We start from the raw sequence: 26,544 nt of genomic DNA, 5'->3' as shown, positions 1-26,544 counted from the left end.
TCTTCTCGGAAATAGGAACCGAGACCGCTTCTAGCGTCTTGTCCTTTCTCCAGTGAGCAGCTAGGTGAAACTGAAGGGGTCGGAGGTGGAGTCTCCCTAACGCGATGAACTGGTCCAGCGATGAAAGCGTCCCTATCAGACTCATCCACTGTCTGACTGAACATCGGTTCTTCTTCAGCATGCTCTGGATGCATTCTTGGGCTTGACTGATTCTGGGGGCCGACGGAAAAGCCCGAAAAGCTTGACTCTGAATCTCCATTCCTAGGTATACTATAGTTTGGGATGGGACGAGTTGGGACTTTTCCATATTGACCAGGAGACCCAATTCCTTGGTCAGATCCAGAGTCCACTTTAGATTCTCCAGACAGCGACGACTTGACGCAGCTCTTAAAAGCCAGTCGTCCAAATAGAGGGAGGCTCTGATGTCTGCTAAATGCAGGAATTTGGCAATATTCCTCATCAGTTTGGTAAAAACTAGAGGTGCCGTGCTTAGGCCAAAGCACAGGGCTTGGAACTGGTATACAACCTTCCCGAAAACGAACCTTAGAAAAGGTTGGGAATCTGGGTGGATGGGGACGTGAAAGTAAGCGTCCTTTAGGTCTAACGAGACCATCCAGTCTTCCTTCCTGACCGATGCTAGAACCGACTTTGTCGTCTCCATGGTGAACGTTTGCTTTGTGACAAAGACATTCAGAGCACTGACGTCTAGCACCGGTCTCCACCCTCCTGTCTTCTTCGCCACTAAGAAGAGACGGTTGTAGAAGCCCGGGGATTGATGGTCCCGGACTATGACTACCGCTCCCTTTTGTAGTAAGAGAGACACCTCTTGCTGTAAAGCTAGCCTCTTGTCCTCCTCTCTGTACCTGGGAGAGAGGTCGATGGGAGTTGTTGCTAGAGGGGGCTTGCGCAAGAATGGAATCCTGTACCCCTCTCTGAGTAACTTCACAGACTGTGCGTCTGCGCCCCTGTTCTCCCAGGCCTGCCAGTAGTTCTTGAGCCTGGCTCCCACTGCTGTCTGAAGAAGGTGGCAGTCAGACTCTGCCTCTAGAGGACTTGGAACCCTTCTTCTTGCTCCCACGTTGACTTTCGGCACGAGCACCTCCTCTGCTGGAGGCTCTGCCACGAAAGGGCGGAATGAACCTTGACGCTGGAGTGTCCATCCTGGGTCTAGGCACGGAGGGCAAAGAGGTGGCTTTGCGTGCGGATGACGCCACCAGGTCATGAGTGTCTTTCTGGATCAAGGAGGCGGCAATCTCCTTGATCAACTCTTCAGGGAAGAGACACTTCGAGAGCGGAGCAAACATAAGTTCCGACTTTTGACATGGGGTGACTCCAGCTGACAAGAAGGAGCAAAGGTGATCCCGCTTCTTGAGGACCCCGGACACGAAAGAAGCCGCAAGCTCACTAGAACCATCCCGTATGGCTTTGTCCATGCAGGACATAATGAGCATGGAAGTTTCCTTATCAGAAGGGGAGGTCTTCCTGCTCAACGCTCCCAAACACCAGTCCAGGAAGCTAAAGACTTCGAATGCACGGAAAACTCCCTTCATAAGATGGTCCATATCCGAAGGAGTCCAGCAAATCTTGGAGCGTCTCATAGCCAGCCTGCGGGGAGAGTCTACCAGACTTGAGAAGTCGCCCTGGGCAGAGGCAGGAACTCCCAAGCCGAGAACCTCTCCCGTGGCATACCAGACGCTAGATCTGGAAGCATGCTTGGCCGGGGGAAACATGAAGGATGTCTTCCCAAGTTGCTTCTTGGACTGCAACCACTCTCCCAGTACCCTTAAAGCTCTCTTGGACGAGCGAGCGAGTACGAGCTTCGTAAAGGCAGGAGCTGCTGACTGCATGCCTAAAGCGAACTCAGAGGGAGGCGAGCGTGGAGCTGCAGACACAAACTGATCCGGATATAAATCCTTGAACAGCGCAAGCACTTTCCTAAAGTCTAAGGAGGGAGGCGTGGTCTTGGGTTCGTCGATGTCCGAGTGTTGGTCGTCAAGATGAGCAGCTTCGTCATCATCAGAGAGTCCATCGTCTGAATGCTGAGGAGGAAGCGGCAAAGGAGTGGATAAAAGCTGGACGGCAGAGTCCGGCAGCACGGGTGCATGCGTGGCTGCACTGGATCCAACGTCATGCCACTGTTGGTCAGTCTGAGAACTGGCAACAACCATAGCTGAGCGGGAGCGCAAAGCGTCTACTCCTGACTGTGGTCGGATAGTGGAGACCACCGTGGGTTGCGGAGGCTGACGCACCGCGTCAAAACACGGCAGCTTAACTCCACCCTCCTGTTGTTGTGGTAGCTCACGCACGTCAACGGAGGGTTCCGTGCGTCGGCGAACGTCAACATGCGTCTGGCAGGGTCGACTGCGCATAGGTGGAGGAGCTCTCACAGCCGGAGTGTGGGAGCAGGCAGCCTCAGCGTCAGCTGGGCGCACAACCGTGGTTGGTTGTAGGCTAACGGGTGCAGCGTCAACCTTCTCCGCACGATACTCCTGCATAAAGGAAGCTAGCTGAGTCTGCATAGACTGCAGCAAAGACCACTTAGGGTCTACAGCAGCTGGTGCGGCAACAGACGGAGTTATTGCCTGCTGCGGTACCACTTTGCCTCTCTTAGGAGGTGTGCAGTCGTCGGAGGACTGCAGCGAGTCCGAACTGGCCCAGTGGCTACACCTGGGCCGTTGGACTTGCTCGGAAGGGACCTTGCGTTTAAGAGGCCGTGAGACCTTGGTCCAACGTTTCTGGCGAGAAACCTCTTCCGCAGACGAGGAATGAACGGGCTCACTCGTCTTCTTGTGGGTGGGACGATCTAGGCAAGATACGTCCGAAACCACGGAGGGAACGTCTGTCCGCTGATTAAAGCCTGTTGAACCCTTTGGTCGTACGACATTGCTTCTCCCCTGGGCTTGGGAGCTTGCAAGAGGTCCCGGACTAGGAGGACGACAGGCACGAACAGACGCACCCTCATGCGTAACACTGACACTTTTCACTGCACTGACACTCACTTCACTTCCCACTGCACTTTTACCTTTCAACTCCCTGACGTCAGCCATGAGTTGATTGCGGTCATTCGCCAATGACTCGACTCTCTCACCTAGAGTCTGGATGGCACGCATCATATCTGCCATCGAAGGTTGATGAGAGCTAGCAGGGGGGTCGGGTGCAACCACTACAGGGGAAGGAATAGGTTGTGGGGCATGGGGAGAGGAAAAATCAATTGAGCGAGACGAACTCCTCCTGATCCTATCCTTCTCTAGCCTACGTGCATATTTCAGGAATTCTTGAAAATCGAATTCCGAAAGCCCAACGCATTCCTCACATCGATCTTCCAATTGACAGGCTTTACCCCTACAATTGGAACAAACGGTGTGCGGATCGATAGAGGCCTTCGGAAGACGCCTTGAACAGTCCCTAGCGCTACACTTCCTGTACTTGGGGACTTGAGAAGGGTCAGACATCTTGAATTAGTCAAAGGGGGGAATTCAAAATCTATCCAAGTCGTCAACAAATAATCCAAAATCCAATAAAAGAATGCAAGGAAGTATTGAAGATAACTTCTGCACAGCGATAGCTAATAACCAGAAATGAATACTTCACCAAATAACGTGAAAATCAATCCAGAAAACAACAGCGTATTTAGTAGGTTTTGCCGGTGGCACGACAGAGAGAAAATTGGTTCTGTGTTGACATGAAGTACTTGAGTACCTGCTCGACAGATGGCGCTGTTGATGTACACCCCCACCTGTATAGCGATCGCTGGCGTATTTCGTCCATAGGTTTTTCTGTCGGGCAGCAGAGCTGACAGCTACATGATCACCGGGTAAGTTTAATATTGAAAAATTGAAATTATTGAGGATATTTTTCTAATGATTCCTTGTTATACAAACATATCTAACATGTACAATTTTCAACTACAAAAACAGCTACAGCTTATCATTTTACTGCCATCAATAATGAAGTAGGTATAATTTTTCCAATTTACATATTACAACATATGAACCTCAGTTTTTTCTTTTCTGATGAAAGCTAGGTAAGGAAAATCCAACAATTTAGACACATAAAATGTGTAATTGACTTTGAGACCTGTAGTGATCTCTTTATTACCAATGAAACTTTAGCTTTCGTCTATGATCAAAACAAAATATTATAAAAATTTCTTATGGTGGTGGTTTACAGTACTGTATATATCTTTTAACAAAGTTAAGCGTTACTTTTTCCGAGAGGAATTTCTAAGATTTAAATTCCTTCATATTCCATTCAAGTTTAAGCTCATTAGGAGTGTTTTGTGTAAATCCTCAGGAGTTTTCAGTCATATCTTTATCAATTCGGATGTGAATGCTCTTTCTTAGTTTACGGTGATTAAAGTTAATCTACAGTAGTTTTAAATAAAGCTGTCTCTACCAATTTAAAGTAAATAAATAGGCCAGACCTATTTCCAGAATACAGTATTTCCTTTACTATCCCACCTCCATCTCAATGTGGGAGTCAGAAATAGGAATACCAGGTAAAGTTCACAGATATGAACAGAATTTTGATGATAAAATTACTTTTATATTCACCTGGAATTTACATACATGTCCTTTCCACTGACTAAGGATGCTAAGAGCTTGTTGAACTCATTTCAATTTTGAGATTGAAAGAAAAAGGATATGATATACTGTACTCATGTGGTAGTATACACAATGCCATATAATCCCAATACTACACTAGAGGCAGGGCAATTACAAGAAAACGGGAAATTTTTAGTTTTAGGGAAGATGTTGACATTTAATCAGCTTCCGGAGAGAAGCAAGACGAATAGGAGGTGAGTAAAAAAATAAGTAATGTTATTACAGTATTTAAATGTTTTATTTTTGGAATAGAGTGTTGAACCTTTTCCTTCTGGAGAAGGAACAAGAAATGAACTTTAGTAGGATTCATTTAAATACAAATACTGTACTATAATAAATTCTATGTTTATTAAGAGCTGCCCTATTACGCAGGAATTCTAATTTGATGCTCTGCTTCCAATTTTACTTTTCTAGTTATAGGTAGTTTCTCTTATGCCCTCCATATCGCTGATTTAATTCTTATTACGAGTTCTGGATCTTCTCTTTTTCATGGGAGCCCTACAAGTCTTGGTCATCAGCACCTTTTAAAAGATACTGTATTTCAAGAATATAAAAGGATCTTCAGAGTTAGGAAGACTGGAGGAGTCATGAAATTAGTACTTCTGCTCCCTTGATTTAGCTTGAGTCTTTTGTATTTAGATGACCAAATCCTAGATGGAGTACCTACCGATGCAAAACCTAAAAGATTTCAATCACAACACTTTGTTGAGCATTGAACAGGATCAAATACATAAACTCTGAAGGAAAGACTTCAGGCCAAATTCTTATATCTGTGGTTAAGGACCTAATTTTAACTCATCTTCGTTTTGTCCAGATGGTTCTTGTTTGCAACAACCTCTTTTTGAATAACAATAGGATTTACAGACTCAGTAAAGTTTAACTTTACATTACCTAACTACACACACACTATAAAAAAAATGCTTGCTAGGCAGTAAGGAAGATTAGGTTAGGCTAGGAACAATCTTTCCAGCTTACACAGGAAAGGAAAAGAATACACTACTATTTTGGCAAATGGGATAGACGGAGAGGAATTTGAAGTAACAGAAAAAATAGTAAATTGCATAAAATCAGAAGAAGTGTTACACAAAAAAGCAAATTGTGATTTACTCCCCAAAATTTTTGTCTTTACAAACAAATTCACATTTGCGGACAAAATTCAGTTCTGAATGTGCCGCTGAAACATTATTCCCTTCTTTTTTCTGATCATTTCCATCTCTATCACACAATCTTTTAGTTAACAAATGGATATACTCTGTCATTTGTTTAACTGAACAACTTGAGCACACATTTTTTTGTATCATGTGAAGGGGTAGGGCATGACACAATGGCTGCCAGATCCTCGATGATTCTTCATCAGCCATAGCCAGTTCTCACCACAGTATTCCCCTTTTAAATGAATCAGGTGTGTATAGCTCAGAAAAATACAAATTACTTTTAAATTTGAGATACAGTATTTGTATGATTGGTAGATATGTCAGTATAAAGTTATAGAGACCAGAATGAGAGAGATGCTTTCGAAGATTTCCTTTAATGAATTTAATTTTATGTTATCCAATCTATTTATTTACTTGCATTGGAAAGCACAAGTATCATTCTGTAGTGGACTTTTGTAGCCAATAATACACCTTTTAAAATCAGACTTGTTATGCTAGTCCTGAACAAAGTCTAACCCAAATAAAAAAACAAACTAAAATTTCAAACATCAAGAATGGGGAGGAAGATGATTGTCAACCGAAGCTTTTCCACAGTGTACATGATGTGACGTAGAGTGCTTGAATCAAAGGTTCTGTTTTTACCACACAGTAAGAGTATGATACAGCACTGAACGGTCCCATGATGAGAGGGATACAGGAGTAAGAGATAATTTTATTCTTCAAGGTCGAGAAGCTCGTGCTTCATAAGTCATCAAAATAATAGGGAATTTAAGTTTATTTATTGGTCGAATGTACAAACAATTACTGTAAACTATCAAGAAAATTAAAACCTCAGTAAATAACATGGTAGCCTCCTAACTACTTAAAAGACCACTTCAGGTATCCCACCTATAGTTGATGCCAATATACAGTATGTAAAATACAATGGTTTATACTGAACACTATAGTGAAGTACATAGAAATATATCTACAGTAATTCAACACAGATATAGTACTTACAATTTTTCAACTGGTATTCAATGGCTGCCTTCAGATTGAAGGCCTCAATTAATGCAGTCTCGTGTAGAGTGAGCGTATTCCCAACACTACGAACTTCAATACCTTCTGTGGTCATACCAACGCTTAATTCTGGATGTTCACGGATGCCTCGTTCAATTATGTCAGCTGCAGTAGGAGTAAGAAAATGAAAATATTTAAAGCTTTACATAAAAAATTTTGAATTTATATATAAAATATTCATTATAGTAACCACTGGATACTTAATATGGTGATCAAGTTTCATATCATGAATCAGCCAAATGAAATTTTTCATTAACTGTGTAAGTGAACCTTTGAAAATGATATTTTAATTATAAAATAAATTTTTTAATATACTTACCCGGTGAATATATAATAGCTGCTGCTCCAGCGGCTCGACAGAAAAACACACAAAAACTCGCGAGCAATCGCTATGAAGGTTGCGGGTGTGCCCACCAGCGCCAACTATCGGCCAGATACCGCACATGCATGTAAACAAGCCTCAATTCTTCTCGTCCCGCTGCGTCTCTATTGGGGAGGAAGGGAGGGCCTTTAATTTATATATTCACCGGGTAAGTATATTCAAAAATTTATTTTATAATTAAAATATCATTTTTAAATATTTAACTTAGCCGGTGAATATATAATAGCTGATTCACACCCAAGGTGGTGGGTAGAGACCAGAGTTAATTAAGTTTACAGCGTATATGCTTAGAGTTTTTGACAGTTATAACAAAACCCAAATATATAGGTACCTGGTAAGGAAGTTGACTTAGACGATTACTCTGCCTTGTAAGTCTGTCTTCCTCACGAAGCCCAGCGATCCTCTTAGGATGCTGAAAGACTCCCAGGAGCTGAAGTATCAAGGGCTGCAACCCATACAAACAGGACCTCATCAAACCCCTAATCTGGGCGCTCTCAAGAAATGACTTTGACCACCCGCCAAATCAACCAGGATGCGAAAGGCTTCTTAGCCTTCCGTACAACCCATAAAACAATATTAAAAACATTTCAAGAGACAGATTAAAAAGGATATTGGAATTAGGGAAGTGTAGTGGTAGAACCCTCACCCACTACTGCACTCGCTGCAACGAATGGACCCAGTGTGTAGCAGTCCTCGTAAAGAGTCTGGACATCTTTTAAGTAAAATGACGCGAACACTGACTTGCTTCTCCAAAAAGTCGCGTCCATGATACTTTGCAGAGATCTATTTTGCTTGAAGGCCACGGAGGTTGCTATAGCTCTAACTTCGTGCGTCTTAACCTTAAGCAAACATCGGTCTTTCTCATTCAAGTGAGAATGAGCTTCTCGTATTAAAAATCTGATAAAATATGACAAAGCATTCTTTGACATAGGCAATGATGGTTTCTTAACTGAGCACCATAATGCCTCAGATTTACCTCGTAATGACTTAGTACGAGCTAAATAGAACTTAAGAGCTCTAACAGGACATAATACTCTTTCCAGTTCATTGCCTACGATCTCTGATAAGCAAGGAATATCAAAAGATCTAGGCCAAGGACGAGAAGGCAGTTCATTTTTGGCCAGGAAACCAAGTTGAAGTGAACAAGTGGCTTTTTCTGTAGAAAAGCCGATGTTCTTACTGAAGGCATGAAGTTCACCGACTCTTTTAGCCGAAGCCAAGCACACTAGGAAAAGTGTCTTGAGGGTGAGATCCTTCAGGGAGGCTGAATGTAATGGCTCAAACCTGTCTGACATGAGGAACCTTAGGACCACGTCTAAGTTCCATCCAGGAGTTGCCAAACGACGTTCCTTAGAGGTCTCGAAAGACTTAAGGAGATCTTGGAGATCTTTATTGTTGGAAAGATCTAAGCCTCTATGCCGAAAGACCAAAGCCAACATGCTCCTGTAGCCCTTGATCGTGGGAGCTGAAAGGGAGCGAACCTTTCTCAGATGTAAAAGAAAATCTGCGATTTGGGCTACAGAGGTACTGGACGAGGACACAGATGCTGACTTGCACCAGTCTCGAAAGACTTCCCACTTCGACTGGTATACTCTAATGATAGAAGCTCTCCTCGCTCTTGCAATCCCACTGGCTGCCTCCTTCGAAAAGCCTCGAGCTCTTGAGAGTCTTTCGATAGTCTGAAGGCAGTCAGACGAAGAGCGGGGAGATTTTGGTATACATTCTTTACGTGGGGCTGACGTAACAGATCTACCCTTAGAGGAAGACTTCTTGGAAAGTCTACCAGCCATCGAAGTACCTCGGTGAACCACTCTCTCGCGGGCCAGAGGGGAGCAACCAACGTCAACCTTGTCCCTTCGTGAGAGGCGAACTTCTGCAGTACCTTGTTGAAAATCTTGAATGGTGGGAATGCATATAAGTCCAGATGAGACCAATCTAGGAGAAATGCATCTATGTGTATTGCTGCTGGGTCTGGGACTGGAGAGCAATAGATTGGAAGTCTCTTGGTCATCGAGGTGGCAAAGAGGTCTATGGTGGGTTGACCCCAAGTCGCCCAAAGACTCTTGCACACGTCCTTGTGGAGGGTCCATTCCGTAGGAATTACCTGACCCCCTCCGACTGAGACAGTCTGCTAAGACGTTCAAGTCGCCCTGGATAAACCTCGTTAACAGGGAGATGCCTCGATCTCTTGACCAAATGAGCAGGTCCCTTGCGATCTCGTACAGCGTGAGGGAGTGGGTGCCTCCTTGCTTGGAGATGTACGCCAAGGCTGTGGTATTGTCGGAGTTGATCTCTACCACTTTGTTTCGAAGGAGACTCTCGAATTTCATCAAGGCCAAGTGGACTGCCAAAAGCTCCTTGCCGTTGATGTGCTTGCTCCTCTGACTTGAGGTCCACAGACCTGAGCATTCCCGACCGTCCAGGGTCGCACCCCAACCCAAATCCGACGCGTCTGAGAATAGTACGTGGTTTGGGTTCTGAACTGCTAGGGAAAGTCCCTCTCTCAGACTGATATTGTCGTTCCACCATTTCAGGCATGCCTTTACTGGTTCGGAGACCTGGATTGAGACCGTCTCTAACGTCTTGTCCTTGTTCCAGTGAAAGGCTAGATGGAACTGGAGAGGTCGAAGATGTAGTCTTCCTAGCGAGACAAACTGCTCCAGGGATGATAGAGTTCCTACTAGACTCATCCAATTCCTGACTGAGCACCGTTCCCTCTTCAACATTAGTTGGACTTTGAGCAGGGCTTGATCTATTCGGGTGGCAGACGGAAAAGCCCGAAAAACTGGACTGCGAATCTCCATCCCTAAATACAGTATAGTTTGGGATGGAATCAGCTGGGACTTTTCTAGGTTGACCAAAAGTCCCAATTCCTTGGTCAGATCCAATGTCCAATGAAGATCCTGCAGACAGCGATGACTGGACGAAGCTCTGAGAAGCCAGTCGTCCAAGTACAGGGAGGCTCGGATTCCCGATAAATGGAGGAATTTTGCTACATTCCTCATAAGCCTCGTAAACACGAGAGGAGCAGGACTTAGGCCAAAGCACAGGGCCCGAAACTGGTATACCACATTCTTGAAAACAAACCTCAGAAACGGTTGGGAATCTGGGTGTATAGGGATGTGGAAGTACGCGTCTCGTAGGTCGAGAGAGACCATCCAGTCTCCCTTTCTGACCGCTGCTAAGACTGATTTCGTGGTCTCCATAGTGAACTTTGTTTTCGTAACAAAGACGTTGAGCGCACTGACGTCTAGCACCGGTCTCCAACCTCCTGTCTTCTTCGGGACTAGGAAGAGACGGTTGTAAAACCCCGGTGATTGAAGGTCCGAGACTTTCACCACCGCTCCCTTCTCTAGCAACAGAGACACTTCTAGGTTTAGGGCTTGTCTCTTTGACTCCTCTCGGTACCTGGGAGAGAGGTCGATGGGGGATGTCGCTAGAGGAGGTTTGCGTACAAATGGAATTTTGTACCTCTCTCTGAGCAACCGAACAGACTGTTGGTCTGCGCCCCTCTTCTCCCAGGCCTGCCAGAAGCTCTTCAATCTGGCTCCTACTGCTGTCTGAGGCTGTGGGCAGTCAGACTCTGCCACGTGAGGACTTGGCTCCTCTCTTCTTTCCTCTCTTTCCCTCGGCACGAGTACTTCCCCTGCTGGGAGCTCTGCCACGAAAGGGCGGGATAAATCTGGATGCCGGAGTGTCGATCCTGGGTCTAGCAGCAAAGGATGTAGAAGGAGTCCCCTTGCGAGCAGAGGACGCCATCAAGTCACGGGTGTCCTTCTGCACAAGCGAAGAAGCTATGTCCTTAACCAATTGTTGCGGAAACAAAAACTTTGATAAGGGAGCAAAGAGCAGTTCTGATCTCTGACAGGGAGTAACTCCTGCCGAAAGAAAAGAGCAAAGGGACTCTCGCTTCTTTAAGACTCCCGACGTAAAAGAGGAGGCGAGCTCATTGGAACCATCGCGGATGGCTTTATCCATACAGGACATTATCAGTAAGGAGACATCTCTATCAGCCGATGAGATTTTCCTACTTAAAGCTCCCAAAGACCAGTCAAGGAAGTTGAAAACTTCAAAGGCCCTGTATACGCCTTTCAGCAGATGGTCAAGGTCCGAGGAGGACCAACTAATCTTCGAGCGTCTCATGGCTAGGCGGCGGGGAGAGTCTACGAGGCTTGAGAAGTCACCCTGGGCAGAGGCAGGGACTCCCAAGCCGAGAACTTCTCCCGTGGCATACCAGACGCTCGATCTAGACGAGAGCTTTGACGGAGGGAAGGCAAAGGCCGTCTTCCCCAAACTCCTCCTGGTATCCAACCAGTCGCCTAAAAGTCGTAAAGCTCTCTTGGAAGAGCGAGAGAGCACTAGCTTAGTAAAGGCTGGCATGTTAGCAGGTAAGCCTAGAGCAAACTCAGACGGTGGCGAACGAGAGCAACAGTGACAAAGTGATCGGGAAAAAGCTCCTTGAAAATTAACATGACTTTCTTAAAGTCCATTGAGGGAGGAACCGTTCTAGGTTCGTCTACATCCGAAGGATGATCATCATGATGAGGGTCAGCAACGTCCTCATCTGAAGGATCCTCATCCGACAATTGCTGAGTAACAAGCAAAGGGGTTGGCAATGCTTGACACGCAGAGTCCACACGTACTGGTGCATTAGTAGCAGCCCAGGACGCTACGTCATGTAACTGCTTAACAGCCTGACTGTCAACAACAACAGGAGCGGGAGGACGCTCGACGTCAACTCGAGACTGTTTTGACTGCCTAGACTGAGCAGTCAAAACAACTCTAGACTGCGGTGGTTGACGCTCAGCGTCAAAACAAGTCAACTCCGCTGGTTGGCGAACGTCCTGAACGTCAACAAGAGCATTAGGAAGTGGCTGAACGTCCATATGCGGCTGAAAGTCAACACGTGACTGCATCGAGTGAGGCTCTACAAAGCGTGACTGACGTGACTTAGCAACGCCAACGTCAACAGGACGAGCAAAGGCTCGTTTTGGCGGCTGAAGGCCAGGATCTCGATGAGTTAAGCGGCTAGGATCATCGTGAACCTTTTCAGCAGAATAGTCCTCCATAAGGGAGGCGAGCTTGATCTGCATGTCTTGCAGCACAACCCATTTAGGATCAACGGGAATGGGAGCGGTAAAAGACGGGGTTAACGTCTGAGGCTGCACAACCTTGCCTACACCAAGACTCTCTGAGCCTGTGTAACGTTGCTGCTTAGGCGGCGAGCAGTCTTCTGATGACTGCAAAGGGTCAGAGCTGTCCTAATGGCTACAACCAGGACGCTGGACCTGTCCTGAAGGGACCGACTTTCGCTTAAGGGGCCTAGAAACCTTGCTCCACGGTTTCTTATGCGAAAAGCCTTCGGATGACGAGGAGAAAATGGTCTCTCTCGTCTTATGGTAGGGGCGATCTTGATGAGACACGCCTGTTACCATAGAGGGAACGTCTGTTCGCTGATCAAGGCCTCTCGAACCCATAAGTCGAACGACATTACTTCTCCCCTGGGCTTGGGAGCTTGCAAGAGGTCTCGGACTAGGCGAACGACAGGCACGAACAGACGAACCCTCGGTCGCAACACTGAAAACACTTTGCGCACTAATCACTTTCCCACGATTTTCCGCTGTGGCACTCTGACACTTTAGCTCTTTAACGTCAGCCATGAGTTGATTACGATCTGTAGCTAACGACTCAACTCTTTCACCCAAGGCATGAATGGCACGTAACATGTCTCGCATCGATGGTTCCTGAGTGCCAGTAGGGGGTTCAGGCACAACCACTACAGGGGAAGGATTAGGTTCAGGGGCATGTGGAGAGGAAAAATCTACTGATCTAGAGGAACTCCTCCTTACCCTATCTCTCTCTAGCTTACGAGAATACTTGTCGTATTCGAGTCAATCGAATTCCGAAAGGCCCACGCATTCCTCACACCGATCTCCTAATTGACAGGTTTTACCCCGACAATTAGAACACACAGTATGTGGGTCGAGAGAGGCCTTTGGAAGACGCCTATTGCAATCCCTAGCATTACACTTACGAAATCTAGGGGCTTGTGAAGCGTCAGCCATTTTGAATTAGTCAAAGAAAGTCCAAAAAAAAAAAACAATCCAAGTCATCAACAATTAAATCTGTCCAACAAAGAGTTCAAGAGTTTAAGTTGAGGAAAAACACCTGCACTGCGAAAGCTCAAACCAAAATGAAGTACTTCACCAAATATGTTGAGAAAACTCCAGGTTATACAGCGAGTATTGATACGTCTTGTCGTTAAGGCCGACAGAGAAGAATTGAGGCTTGTTTACATGCATGTGCGGTATCTGGCCGATAGTTAGCGCTGGTGGGCACACCCGCAACCTTCATAGCGATCGCTCGCGAGTTTTTGTGTGTTTTTCTGTCGAGCCGCTGGAGCAGCAGCTATTATATATTCACCGGCTAAGTTAAATATTTAAAAATGAAAAATAAAGTATTACAAGTTTTTATATCCAAAAAATTATAAATGTAATATATAGTACCAAGTCAATGCATTTGTTATATTAGGCTTTTATTTCTTAAGCTGACTGAAAATGTTGTTTTTGATAACACGATGAACTTCCTTGTCTTGTAAATAACATTGTGCGAGAAAAGTTAAGAATGAGTGAAATAGAATAATTTTAAAAGCATGTGGCTGAGAGAGAGAGAGAGAGAGAGAGAGAGAGAGAGAGAGAGAGAGAGAGAGAGAGAGAGAGAGAGAGAGAGAGAGAGAGATAGAGAGAGAGAGAGAGAGAGAGAGAGAGAGACTTATCCTTCCTGTAATTGAAGATTATATCAAACCGGGGAGATTTCCAAATTAACAAACTCCAATTTACCAAGGTCTTACTGTACATGAAAAACCAAACAAATATATTTCACAGATAACTGGAGAATATAAAACATAAGCAGAAATGGATAGTTTACAATAATTGGGATTGATGCTTTCAATTTGTTAAAAGCCCATTACATGAAGGTCTCTTTTAAGGTTTCTGTATTGTTATGCCTTGGTACATTTGTTCTCATTTTCCAGTGTAAGAGGAAGGAAGCCTCAAGGTAAGGGCACTGCATCTCTTCCTTCAAAGCTGTGTCTTTGAATTTGATTGTTATGCATGAAGTGGCATCAGTGATTCTATAGTACCTGTTATCTTTTCAGACCATTATTTCATCTCTTGTCCCTTACTCTTACCTTGAGTTAGTGGTTTCATTCTATTTGTCCAGTGTATACATAATTGTTCTTGGTCTGTAGATCATTGTATATTCACTTGCTAATGCACAGTAAAATTTTACCAAAACCCTGTTGCATGCTAACCACTGTAAAGTGCATTGGGTACTTTGAATGCATGAATATCTTACCAATATGTTTTAGGGCAGGTGCATACTGCTTTAGGCGATAGTGACATAACGCTATGTTATATGATAAATGAGGTTGGTGTCCTGCAACTTGCAATGCGCTGCTGAACTTCTGACATGCCTCATCATAACGACCTTCCTGTAATGAAGAAAAGAAAAAAAAAGAAGAAAAAAAAAAACATGAAAAGAGATGCTTTTAAATTAAATAAAAAATTATCAATATCTTTAAGCCATAATAATGTATACCACTGTTTTAGTATACATTAAGGTATAAAATATAATAAGGTAACTATAAGTTCCTCTCAGCTAAGATATATTTCAACAATTCATATAATCTTACTAGGAATAGTACATTAATTCATATAACAAGATTAACATTCACTTTTAATGCCCCTCAAAGGTTTTATCTACACGATTTTTTTATTACATGAAGTAGAAGAACTAAGGGAAAAATTTGGCAAAAGATCAAAGAGAAAGAGAACATGAAAAGTAGAAGGAAGAAAACAATACAGCTTGGAACCAGAGGGATACTGCTCAGTATGCAGCCTCATAGCTAAGGTATTACAGTACTTACAGAGACCTTTGCATGACACATGCATACTCTACACAACACGCTATAGAAGGTACATGAACAACTCTAAACTTAACGGTCAGCGAGAAAACACTGTTGCAACATAAGGAGTTGTGATTGACAACATACGTGTCTACCATACAATGGTGGTGATCAGCCCAGATAGGACTATTCATCTATCATAGGTGAAAATAGAGGTAACTGTTACACAAGGCTCACAATCGCTAACTGACGCTGAAGGTATTGGTTGGCATAAGAGCTCCGGAATGGCTTGAGGAGGTAGTGTGATTGATACATCTATTGGTCTACTGTATGGTGCTGGAGATTGATCTGGGTATAACCATTCGCCAGCAACTAATGAACCAGCAGTAGATATTACACCAGGTTAATGGCTGTTAACTGACTCAGAGTGAATCCCTACTGGTTTGAGGTGGTAACAGGAATAATCCGCTATTCGGCTTCTCTACTGCACTGGAGATCGATCTGAGTACAGTATGATCATTTACCTGCTACTGATGAAACAGTAATGATATTTACACCAGGCTCCTGCTTAGCTAACCGAGACCAATGGTAACGGTTGGCAAGTGAGTTCTGTACTACATAGAGCAGTGCGCCAGGCTAGGAACAATCCTGCTTTATCATGACATGAATAGGAAAGGTGGGGCATACACTTCACCCTCCCTTGGCCTACAGTGCAGGTGTTCCGTTCATGTAGGACTACTCACCTACACCTAGTGCAACAATAGTAACTGCAACATTAGCTAATGCTCCATTTACGTGACCATGAAGGTAGAAGTTAACAGGTATACAGCTGCAGAGGACTATCACGGGTATCCATACATCTGTGCAATGCCTTGCAAAAAGCCTTTAGTTCAGAAAAGATGCTGGAGAGCTTTCACCTACAAGTTCCAAGGACTTCATGAACTCGTAGTACCTCTGAAGGTGCAAGTGACAGAGAACCGTGTCCTATTGGGGTGCTGAAGTTCTCTCAGGACCTCGATTAGAAGGGCTAACATATTGGGATACCACTCAGCATGGGACCATCTGGGAGCTACCAGTCCCAGTCCTGGCGTAATTGACATACACTTGATTAATAGGTGGCCCATGGATCTGGAATGGGGGAGCAAAACACGGAGAGCTTCACATTTAATCATGAGGCAAACAGGTCGATCCCCAGAGAACACCAGAAGACAACAAGCCTCTCCACTATGCAAGCATACAAGGACCACTCCTACCGTACAACCTGCCCCTAGTGAATTAGTCAAGATCTACACTCGGTAACAAAGGGGATAATTGTAATAATTTTGCCTATAGATAGAGATTGGATCTATTGCTGGTTTAACAAAAGAGCCTAATATACACCTCCAATTCTGATTAGTCCCACTATCATACACGAAGCAGATATCACCATTCAAACTAAAACTATAAGAAAAAGGTTAAACAACCTCAGATAGGACGTAACAGTACTGTACGCCCGTATTTGTTGCAACCGAAGGCAAGAGTGAAGAATCTTTGACAGGTGGATGGGCAGGGGTAATAGCCCACAAGCACCACCTGTTGTTAATAACTGTTAAAGAAGTCAACGTTCGTTCCAGCTCCACTGAAGACATTCCCTATTTCTAAGAACAAAAGGTTTGTATAATCGTAAGAACAAAGAATTTTTAGTTTATTTTTATAGCCATTTCTCATTGTTATTACACGATGTAGGGACCAAAGTACAGTTCGATTTAACGGTGTAATACAGATTTTATTTTTGTAATTTGATATCTAAGGATAAGTGATGTAAAGTTAGAACTAATATAAGTCAAATCAATATAAAGAGGGGAATTCCTGTGTAATCAATAATGGTAAAAAATAATAGAAGCAATGAATTTACACAGAATATAACTGAGCTAGATTGATCTAATTATATTATCTATGCTTTTTATGTACTAGGCTCTAAAAGTTGAGTTCTGATTTTCTCTCTCTCTCTCAAAATATGATTTGTACCTACAAACAAGGAATGAATCCTTAAGGTCACTAATATTTATATGAAATTTCTCTGAATTACCTGCAATTTTCTTCACTTTATGGTAGATCTAAAATCATTAAATAGTATCCTCATGGTACTTCTGTCTTTGTAATATTCCTGTTTTTTTTTGGTAGCTTATTTTCAAGATTCATAAGATCTAATGATTCCTTTTTGTATGAAACTTCTGCAGTTGCTACACAAAAATCAATATAAATAGCAATGCTTGTAGCTGCTATATGTTCAATGGAAAGTTCTTTAATATAAATTAGTTTAAAAATATTAGTGGGTAGCATTTCTAGACAATAATTTGATTTGTCAAAGGTAAAAAGGAGAAAGTCAGAGCATTATAAAGTATCTAAATTACAGTATATGTATATTCAAAAGTTAATTCTTACTTTATATAAAAGACATCCATGATTGATTTCAGTATCAGGGTCATCAGAGGGACACTGATCGACTAGGCTTTTGGCACCAGGTAAGTCTTCTTCTCCATATTTGATAGCTGCCTGTAGTTTGGTGATACGACCAGCGTACTCTGCTTCTTCAATCTGATGAGTTACTTTCATAGACTCTTCATACAAACAAGCCTGCAAGAAAAAAATTAAATTATGTACAGCAGAGAAAAAATAAAAGTTCCTCTTAACACCTAAGCTTAAATAAAATAAAGGTTCTTAAAACTTAAAAGTAAATACAGTAACATTGTACTGTACAAGGAAAGTCAAGAAGGGTAACCTTTGTATCTTTATGTTTTAAATTACAGCATGAGGTAGTGAATACCCTGGGGGCAAGGTGAGTGAGACACTATTCCCTTGTTGATCGTTTATTACAAAACATCCCTCTCCTTTGGTGGATTTACGTCAACTTCATGCTTTCAGAATAAATTGTTAAAAAATCTACCAGAATAAAAAAATCACCAAAGATGGCTTGCAGTTAGTGTGTGCTGACATATCAAAATCAAGCAAGTCTAGCAATAAGACGAAAAGACAAAATATATAAAAATTAAATCTTTCACATAATAATACGTAATTTAAAAAATAAAGAAAATCTAGACTTTCTCACAAAGGAAATTATACATAGAGAAGTAACTTCATAACTTCACAATTCTTACATTCTTTATCTTAAACCTACAATCTTTGAGGGAATGCTGAAGAGAGACCTGGATGAAAATGATACTAAGTTCCATTTCATAATATCTTTTCCTGATATTACTGCACTTGTATCAAAACTGAGTTTATTGCTTTAAAACAGATGGGGAAAATAAATCCCTTATAACTTTGCAACGCGCGATGTAGAACTACAAAATCTTTGTATTATATCAATCTTTAAAATAAATTTTACCCAATGATGCATGAGGCTTCACAATCTTCCAATATCTAAAAATAATATGCAGAATTTCCTAAAAACAGCCATATTCATTTTAAAATTCTTTCACATCATTGGATAAAAATGATAGATATCAAGGATGACTAGCTATTACATTACTTATGAGTTTGCAAAGGGGGAGGAGAGTAAAAAAAAAACCTTACGATTTGGATGAATGTTGTAATTAATTAACTGAATAATGCATGAATCTATTACATGTACTTGGTAAAATGTTGATATTAACAAATACTTAATTTTTTTAAAAATATATTTTAATTATAAAATAAATGTTTGAATATACTTACCCGGTGAATATATAATAGCTGCAACTCTGTTGCTCGACAGACACATACATAAAAAACTCGCGAGCGATCGCTATGCAGGTTGCGGGTGTGCCCACCAGCGCCAACTGTCGGCCAGATACCACTCTCTGATGTAAACAAAACCTTCAATTTCTTCTCATCCCACTGCGTCTCTATTGGGGAGGAAGGGAGGGTCATTTAATTTATATATTCACCGGGTAAGTATATTCAAAAATTTATTTTTTAATTAAAATATCATTTTTAAATATTTAACTTAGCCGGTGAATATATAATAGCTGATTCACACCTAAGGAGGTGGGTAGAGACCAGAGTTAATTATGTTTACAGCGTATAAGCTAAGAGTTTTTTCATTTTGGCAGTTATCAATATAACAAAACCAAAATAAATAGGTACCTGGTGAGGAAGTTGACTTGGACGATTACTCTGCCTTGTAAGTCTGTCTTCCTCACGGAGCCCAGCGATCCTCTTAGGATGCTGACAGACTCCCAGGAGCTGAAGTATCAAGGGCTGCAACCCATACAACAGGACCTCATCAAACCCCTAATCTGGGCGCTCTCAAGAAATGACTTTGACCACCCGCCAAATCAATCAGGATGCGAAAGGCTTCTTAGCCTTCCGAACAACCCATAAAACAATATTAAAAATATTTCAAGAGACAGATTAAAAGGATATTGGAATTAGGGAAGTGTAGTGGTAGAACCCTCACCCACTACTGCACTCGCTGCAACGAATGGACCCAGTGTGTAGCAGTCCTCGTAAAGAGTCTGGACATCTTTTAAGTAAAATGACGCGAACACTGACTTGTTTCTCCAAGCGGTCGCGTCCATAATACTTTGCAGAGATTTATTTTGCTTGAAGGCCACGGAGGTTGCTATATCTGTAACTTCGTGCGTCTTAACCTTAAGCAAACATCGGTCTTTCTCATTCAAGTGAGAATGAGCTTCTCGTATTAAAAAAATCTGATAAAAAATGACAAAGAATTCTTTGACATAGGCAATAAAGGTTTCTTAACTGAGCACCATAATGCCTCAGATTTCCCTCGTAATGACTTAGTAAGAGCTAAATCGAACTTAAGAGCTCTAACAGGACATAATACTCTTTCCAGTTCATTGCCTACGATCTCTGATAAGCAAGGAATATCAAAAGATTTAGGCCAAGGACGAGAAGGCAGTTCATTTTTGGCCAGGAAACCAAGTTGAAGTGAACAAGTGGCTTTTTTTCTGTAGAAAAGCCGATGTTCTTACTGAAGGCATGAAGTTCACTGACCCTTTTAGCCGAAGCCAAGCACACTAGGAAAAGTGTCTTGAGGGTGAGATCCTTCAGGGAGGCTGAATGTAATGGCTCAAACCTGTCTGACATGAGGAACCTTAGGACCACGTCTAAGTTCCATCCAGGAGTTGCCAAACGACGTTCCTTAGAGGTCTCGAAAGACTTAAGGAGATCTTGGAGATCTTTATTGTTGGAAAGATCTAAGCCTCTATGTCGAAAGACCGAAGACAACATGCTCCTGTAGCCCTTAATCGTGGGAGCTGAAAGGGAGCGAACCTTTCTCAGATGTAAAAGAAAATCTGCGATTTGGGCTACAGAGGTACTGGACGAGGACACAGATGCTGACTTGCACCAGTCTCGAAAGACTTCCCACTTCGACTGGTATACTCTAATGGTAGAAGCTCTCCTAGCTCTTGCCATCGCACTGACTGCCTCCTTCGAAAAACCTCTAGCTCTTGAGAGTCTTTCGATAGTGTGAAGGAAGTCAGACGAAGAGCGGGGAGGCTTTGATGGACATTCTTTACGTGGGGCTGACGTAACAGATCTACCCTTAGAGGAAGACTTCTTGGAAAGTCTACCAGCCATTGAAGTACCTCGGTGAACCACTCTCTCGCGGGCCAGAGGGTAGCAACCAACGTCAACCTTGTCCCTCCGTGAGAGGCGAACTTCTGCAGTACCTTGTTGACTATCTTGAATGGTGGGAATGCATATAAGTCCATAAAAGACCAATCCAGTAGAAACGTGTCTATGTAGATTGCTTCTGTATCTAGGACTGGAGAGCAAAAGATTGGAAACCTTTTGGTCAATGAGGAGGCAAAGAGGTCTATGGTTGGTTGACCAAGAAGCCCAAAGACTCTTGCCCACGTCCTTGTGGAGGGTCCATTCCGTGGGTATCACCTGACCCCTCCGACTGAGACAGTCTGCCAAGACGTTCAAGTCCCCCTGGATGAATCTCGTCAACAGGGAGATGCCTCGAATTCTAGACCATAAGAGAAGGTCCCTTGCGATCTCGAGCAGCGTGAAGGAGTGTGTGCCTCCTTGCTTGGAGATGTACGCCAAAGTTGTGGAGTTGACCTCTACCACTTAGTTTCGAAGACGCTTCCTAATATCATCAAGGCCAAGTGGACTGCTAATAGCTCCTTGCCGTTAATGTGCATGCTCTTCTGACTTGAGGTCTACAGACCAGCGCATTCCCGACCGTCCAGGGTCGCACCCAACCCAAACCCGACGCGTCTGAGGACAACACGTGGTTTGGGTTCTTGACTGCTAGGGATAGTCCCTCTCTCAGACTGATATTGCTGTCCCACCATTTCAGGCATGCCTTTATTGGTTTAGAGACTGGGAATGATACCGTCTCTAATGTCTTGTCCTAGTTCCAGTGAGAGGCTAGATGGAACCGGAGAGGCAGAAGGGGCAGTCTCCCTAGTGAGACAAACTGCTCTAGGGATGAGAGAGTCCCTACGAGACTGTTCCAACTCCTGACTGAATAAACGTTTTCTTTTCAGCATTAGTTGGACTTCGAGCAAGGCTTGACTGCGAATCTCCATCCCCAAAAATAGAATAATCTGGGATGGGATCAGTTGGGACTTTTAGGTTGTCCATAAGTCCCAACTCCCTGGCCAGACTCAACGTTCAAAGTAGATCCTGCAGACAGTGAAGGCTGGACGATGCTCTGAGAAGCCAGTCGTCCAAGTACAGGGAGGCTCGGATCCCCGATAGCTCGAAACTGGTACCCCACATTCCTGTAAACAAACCTCAGAAACGGTTGGGATCCGGGTGTATAGGAATGTGGAAGTATGCCTCCTGAAGGTCGAGAGAGACCATCCAGTCGCCTTCCATAAATGCTGTCAAGACAGCCTGGAAGACTTCATCGTGAAGTATGTCTTGACAATGAACACATTGAGCGCACTTGCCTCTTACGTACTCCTGCATTGAACATGGCTGCCAAATCATGGAGCCATCCCTGAGGGACTTGTTCTTGCAGAGAACGTGGCTGTCAGATCATTGGAGCCATCCCTGAAACCCTTGTTTATGCATGACATAATTGTACAGCAAAACTTCAAAGGCTCGAAAACAGCTGTGAAGTTGACCTGTAAAATCTTGGAGCGTCTCATGGCCAGGCGCCAGGGAGAGTCTATGAGGTTTGAGAAGTCTATCTGGGCAGAGGCAGGAACTCCCAAGCCGAGAACTTCTCTCGTGTCATATCAGACTCTCGCTCTATAAGCCAGTTTAAAAGAAGGGAAAGCAAAGGCTGTATCCCCCAAACTCCTCTTGGTGATAAACCAGTCGCCTAGCAAACGTAAAGCTCTCTAGGAGAGCGAGAGAGCACTAGCTTATAAAACAACGGCTTCGAAGTAGCTAGCCTAGTGTAAGCTCTGACGTTTAGGCGAACGAGGAGCAGCAGTTACAAAAAGATCCGGACAAAGATCCTTTAAAAAATCAGCATGATTTATTTAAAGTCCATAGAGGGCTAAGCAGCTTTAGGCTCCTCTCCGTCTGACAGAGTCCTCAAGGGAATATCAGTAGGAGGGGGAACAGCAACTTCCTCATCTGAAAGAACCTTGTCCGATAATAGCTGAGTCTCAAGCAAGGGAGAGACCTACCGTGGTGGCAATGCTTTACAAGCAGAGTCCACACGCACTGGTGCATTAGTAGCGGACCAGGACGCAACGTCATGTAACTGCTTGACAGTCTGTGAACTGTCAACAACAACAGGTGCGAGAGACCAGGACGCAACGTCATATAACTGCTTGACAGTCTGTGAACTGTCAACAACAACAGGTGCGTGAGGACGCACAGCGTCCACTCGAGACTGCTTTGACCGCCTAGACTGAGCAGTCAAAACAACTCTAGAATGCGGAGGTTGACGCTCAGCGTCAAAACAAGTCAACTCCGATTGTTAGCGAACGTCCTGAACGTCAACAGGAGCATCAGCAAGTGGCCTAACGTCTAAATGTGGCTGAAAATCCACACGAGACCGCATCGAGTGTGGTTCTAAACAACCTGACTGACGTGACTTACCTACGCCAACGTCAACAGGACGCACAAAGGAACGTTAGGGTGGCTGAAAGCCAGGATCTCGATGAGATAAACAGCTAGGCTCAACGGACTTATCGGCAGAATAGTCTTCCATAAGGGAGGCAAGCTTATTCTGCATGTCTTGCCGTACAACCCATTTAGGATCAACGTAAATGGTAGCGGTAAGAGACGAGGGTAACGTCTGTGACCGCAAAACCTTGCCAACAAAAAGACTCTTGGAGTCTGTGTTACGCTTTTGTTAGGCGGCGAGCAGTCTTCCGATGACTGCATAGGGTCAGAGCTGTCCTAATGGCTACAACCAGGACGCTGGACCTGTCCTGAAAGGACTGACTTTAGCTTAAGGGCCTCGAAACCTTGTTTCAGGTTTCTTATGCGAAAAGCCTTTGGATGACGAGGAGAAAATCGTCTCTCTCGCCTTATGGTAGGGGTGATCTTGGTAAGATACACCCGATACCATAGAGGGAACGTCTGTTCGCTGATCAAGGCCTCTCGAACCCATAAGTCGTACGACATTACTTCTCCCCTGGGCTTGGGAGCTTGCAAGAGGTCCCGGACTAGGCGAACGACAGGCACGAACAGACGAACCCTCGGTCGCAACACTGATAACACTTTGCGCAATATCACTTTATCACTACGATTTTCTGTTTTGCACTTATTTCACTGAAATCGAAACTTTTACTGATTTCTATCTGAAGCACGCAATTCTACCCTCATCAAAAGGTAGTAATTGCGAAATCAGTCGTATAATGCAAGCACATTAATACCAGCAAAAAACAGTAAACATATTTTAAGATAAAAAATTCAGTGGCTGGGGAAGAGACTAAACACTAGTTCATTCAAAACTACGTTTTCAATCTCTCACCGTACATTGCCTGGGGACGAGAATAAAAAACTAAAAACGCTTTATCCTTTCTCCCCGTACAGAGACTAAGGACGAGAGTAACTCGAGAACAACGTTACCCGCTTGAACGGAACGTTTTCTCTCCTCTCTCTCCCTCCGTCTCTATCTTTCTCTCTCTCTCTCTCTCTTGATTTCGCACCTAAGAGAAGAGCCCACTTACGTTTCGTCAAAAAAACATGTTATTTGACCAAAGGAAAAAACTGAAAGGTTTTTCAATTAAAAAGTTCCTTTATAGAATTTAAAACATTTAAGCTTTGAAAGAAGAATGAACAAAACGTCAGAATCGATTTACTCTTTCTGCAAAGTGAAACCGTGATATCTCTCTCGCCTCTCTCTCTATCGTAACGATAGAGCGCAAACTGCGTAGCATAAATAAACTAAACGTTAGTTCATTTTTGAAACAGTACGAAGACTATTCAAAGAAAATCTTTCATAAAATATCTATTAAAAAATATTCATTTAAAAAAAGTTTTAAATCATTAGCTCTTTAAAAGCTATTTACGATTGAAAGGGCTCAACGTTGTTTAACTTCGGTTTCCAAGTTAGGACCGCCTACTCTCAGGAAAGGTCGCATATAAACAAATCATTAAAATTTATTTTCTATGTTTATTATAAATGGAAAGTTAATCGAAGAGGCCTAATAAAGGCGGTGAGATATAAAATATATAGAGGAAAATCTATAATTAATTTATAACGTGATAAGATAATTGCTAAAAGCCTAAACACACTTCCGTCTAAGGGAAGGGTCGGCCATTTAAAAGTCAAAGAAAGTCCATACTCTCTTTGTCATCAAAAATTAAATCTATCCAAAAACGAGTTCAAGGATTTATTTGAAGAAAAACACCTGTACTGCGAAAGCTCAAACCAAAGTAAAGTACTTCACCAAATATGATGGGAAAAACTCCAGGTTCAACAGCGAGTAAAAGTACGTCTTGTCGACACGTCGACAGAGAAGAAATTGAAGGTTTTTTTTACATCAGAGAGTGGTATCTGGCCGACAGTTGGCGCTGGTGGGCACACCCGCAACCTGCATAGCGATCGCTCGCGAGTTTTTTATGTATGTGTCTGTCGAGCAACCAGAGTTGCAGCTATTATATATTCACCGGCTAAGTTAAATATTTAAAAAATTAAAACATTAAGATATAACAATAGTACAGCCCAAGAAGTCAGATTACGAACACCATTCTTACAGATAACTTTGCAATAACAAACTACGAAAATTCCTCGTTTTGAATTACTGACTTAATTAACTAGAGCACTAAAGTATTCAGCAATTTTACTGGTTAAAATGCACTTCCTTTCTTCATAATGATTGAATAAATGCAATGCCTGTATGTCCAAACAATATCATTGTATTCAACTATTTTACCAGGTAAAATTAACTGAAATATATCTACTGACTTAATTTTTTCCCCTAGGTGTGTATTATGATAATTAATAATGCTAAAGGATAAAAGTGATTATGAATCTGTTCACCTTTAAGAGTCACTGGTCAATGATCTCTACTACGTTATGGATGTATTGTAACTTTTCACTTTTTTTTTTAATGCCAATTCCAATACATAATTTACAGTATTAGTATGTAAGTATCACCTTCTTGAAGACTAGAATCTATTTACATTAATCAATTTAACTGACAATTTCATGAAACTATGTCCAAGGCTAAAAATATCTTTGGAGTAAGATTATAGGATTTAGTAACCAGGACATAAATTAGTTGAAGGAGTTTGGCAAGGAACAACCACTGTCTTTGAAGTGATTCTAATCTTTAAAAATGTCTCACACAGATGGAGGGTTAAACCCTTTCTCTTCTCTTCTTTCTCTTTTCAAATAGATAAAATGGCTGTTAGTGATGTGCTGCTCCTCACCTTATGTCATTATTGTAAAAATCCATGATTGTCCTGGGTGGCTGACTTTTAAGAATGCAGTAAGCACAACAATTATATATCAAAATACATTATACTGTATTCACTTTTATCAAATTATGTTAAAGATTTAGTACAGGTATTTGACAAAATATTAAGCATCTGGTGAGACTTTTTGATAGTTATTTAGGGTTGTTGAAATATTTTGAGCCAGGGGCTTGATATATCTCAACCCCAGGAGGTCTCACTCAGTCCTTTTGTTGACAGTCAACTATTCTGAGATCTTAGCATCTCATCTCATCTACTGACTGTATACGTTTTTATTTGTTTATTATTAGGAGTAATGGGTCCATGGTAAAACAAATATGATCTTTATGTAGTTTTTATATAAACTTATTACTGTAAAGTACTGTAATTATAATCAAAGTTGCCCACTCGCAGCCACCAATGATATCTCGTAACTGGATCAAACTATGCAATAGATAACACACTTAGCCATTGGGGACCTTGGGATATACATGAGAATGCACTAACCTGCCTATCATTTTTTTTATTTAGTTCTTCAGAAGATTTCAACAGGATTTCAACTGACAAGAAATGAGCTATAAGTAAAGATTTTGTAAAAAAATAAAAAAAAAATATAATCCTAAT

The 26,544-nt window shown here is 42.6% G+C and overlaps 1 protein-coding gene across 2 annotated transcripts in view; it reads right to left on the bottom strand.

The window, feature by feature from the left end:
• Ttc30 (tetratricopeptide repeat domain 30) overlaps positions 1–26,544 on the bottom strand; it is a 218,442-nt gene that overhangs the window by 14,753 nt on the left and 177,145 nt on the right. For both annotated transcript variants that reach the window (XM_068378454.1, XM_068378453.1), the window contains exons 4-6: positions 17,530–17,721; positions 14,556–14,691; positions 6,758–6,922 (exon numbers count right to left, since the gene is read on the bottom strand). In XM_068378454.1, coding sequence (XP_068234555.1) covers positions 6,758–6,922; positions 14,556–14,691; positions 17,530–17,721 — 493 coding nt within the window. The remainder of the gene's footprint in view (positions 1–6,757; positions 6,923–14,555; positions 14,692–17,529; positions 17,722–26,544) is intronic.

This window comes from Palaemon carinicauda, chromosome 8, assembly GCF_036898095.1.
Source record: "Palaemon carinicauda isolate YSFRI2023 chromosome 8, ASM3689809v2, whole genome shotgun sequence".
Classification (NCBI taxonomy): Eukaryota; Metazoa; Arthropoda; class Malacostraca; order Decapoda; family Palaemonidae; genus Palaemon; species Palaemon carinicauda.
Note: the sequence above shows the minus strand (reverse complement) of the source record. Positions and strands in the feature narration are given on the sequence as shown.